Genomic DNA, 1,506 nt, shown 5'->3' with positions numbered 1-1,506 from the left:
TGGGCTTTGAGCCTGGGAAGGTGGTGTAGGGTGGCGGCAGTAGGGCCGGGGCTTGGGACGCAGGCGCTGAGGGAGGAGCAGAGCACCCTTCGCCGTCTCCATCACCTCCCTCAGCTTCTTGTGCCCCTCGAGGAACCTCTCCCAAGGGGCGAGAGGCTCCAGGAGGCAGGGGCCCCTGCTTCAGGACCTCGGTGTAAGAGATGGCACCCGAGGCAGCAAAGAGACCGCCGCCTCCGCCGCCCCCGAGCGAAGCTTTGGCTGCTAAGGAACTCGAGGCTGCCGGAGGGGCCAAAGAGGGCCCCGACTTGAAGGTGATTTTACACAGCAGGCTCAGGCCGGACTCGGAAGCCGCAGGCTGGGCCATTTCGCCTTCGCCCGCCTGGGGAGGCGCCCCTCCGCGGGCCCTGCCGGCCGTCTGGCCCTGGTTGCCCGGCCCAGCCTGGCTTTCTGTGGGGGTTGAGGCGGGTGTGGCCAGAGCAGGAGTGATTCTGCGGTCCGCCGGCTGCCGTTCAGAAGGTAATGGTGGTGGCGGCTTCCAAGGCTCCAGGGACGGCGGAAATTGGGATGGGGCTCTCGGGACAGTGTCCTTTACGGATAGTTGCCGGGGCGGGGGCGGCGGCGGCGGCTCCTCAGCGCACTCACAGGACGGCTCCCACCAGCCGGTGTTCATCTCCAAGGTGCACACCTCTGTGGACGGGCTGCAGGGCATCTACCCGCGGGTGGGCATGGCGCACCCGTACGAGTCGTGGTTCAAGCCCTCGCACCCGGGCCTGGGTGCTGCGGGAGAGGTGGGCTCGGCCGGCGCCTCCAGCTGGTGGGACGTGGGGGCCGGCTGGATCGACGTGCAGAACCCGAACGGCGCGGCTGCGCTGCCCGGCTCGCTGCACCCTGCCGCCGGGGGGCTCCAAACCTCGCTGCACTCACCGCTCGGAGGCTACAACTCGGATTACTCGGGCCTGAGTCACTCGGCCTTCAGCAGCGGCGCCTCCTCGCACCTGCTCAGCCCCGCCGGGCAGCATCTCATGGACGGCTTCAAGCCAGTGCTGCCTGGCTCCTACCCGGACTCGGCCCCGTCGCCGCTGGCCGGCGCGGGGGGCTCCATGTTGAGCGCTGGGCCTTCGGCACCGCTGGGGGGCTCCCCGCGCTCCTCAGCTCGCCGCTACTCCGGCCGCGCCACCTGCGACTGCCCCAACTGCCAGGAGGCAGAGCGGCTGGGCCCTGCCGGGGCGAGCTTGCGGCGCAAGGGCCTGCACAGCTGCCACATCCCGGGCTGCGGCAAGGTGTATGGCAAGACTTCGCACCTCAAGGCGCACTTGCGCTGGCACACGGGCGAGCGGCCCTTCGTGTGCAACTGGCTCTTCTGCGGCAAGCGCTTCACACGCTCCGACGAGCTACAGCGGCACCTGCGGACCCACACCGGTGAGAAACGCTTCGCCTGTCCAGTTTGCAACAAGCGCTTCATGCGCAGCGACCACCTCAGCAAGCACGTGAAGACGCACAGCGGCG

At 69.3% G+C, this 1,506-nt stretch overlaps 1 protein-coding gene across 1 annotated transcript in view; it reads left to right on the top strand.

The window, feature by feature from the left end:
• The first annotated feature begins 200 nt into the window (after nucleotides 1-200).
• The window catches only part of SP8 (Sp8 transcription factor), a 3,954-nt gene continuing 2,648 nt past the window's right edge, over nucleotides 201-1,506 (top strand). Inside the window, exon 1 of the mRNA XM_011944207.1 lies at nucleotides 201-1,503. Within this exon, the coding sequence (XP_011799597.1) occupies nucleotides 201-1,503 (1,303 nt within the window). The remainder of the gene's footprint in view (nucleotides 1,504-1,506) is intronic.

The sequence above is a fragment of the Colobus angolensis genome, unplaced genomic scaffold (assembly GCF_000951035.1).
Source record: "Colobus angolensis palliatus isolate OR3802 unplaced genomic scaffold, Cang.pa_1.0 Scaffold229, whole genome shotgun sequence".
Lineage (NCBI taxonomy): Eukaryota > Metazoa > Chordata > Mammalia > Primates > Cercopithecidae > Colobus > Colobus angolensis.
Note: the sequence above shows the minus strand (reverse complement) of the source record. Positions and strands in the feature narration are given on the sequence as shown.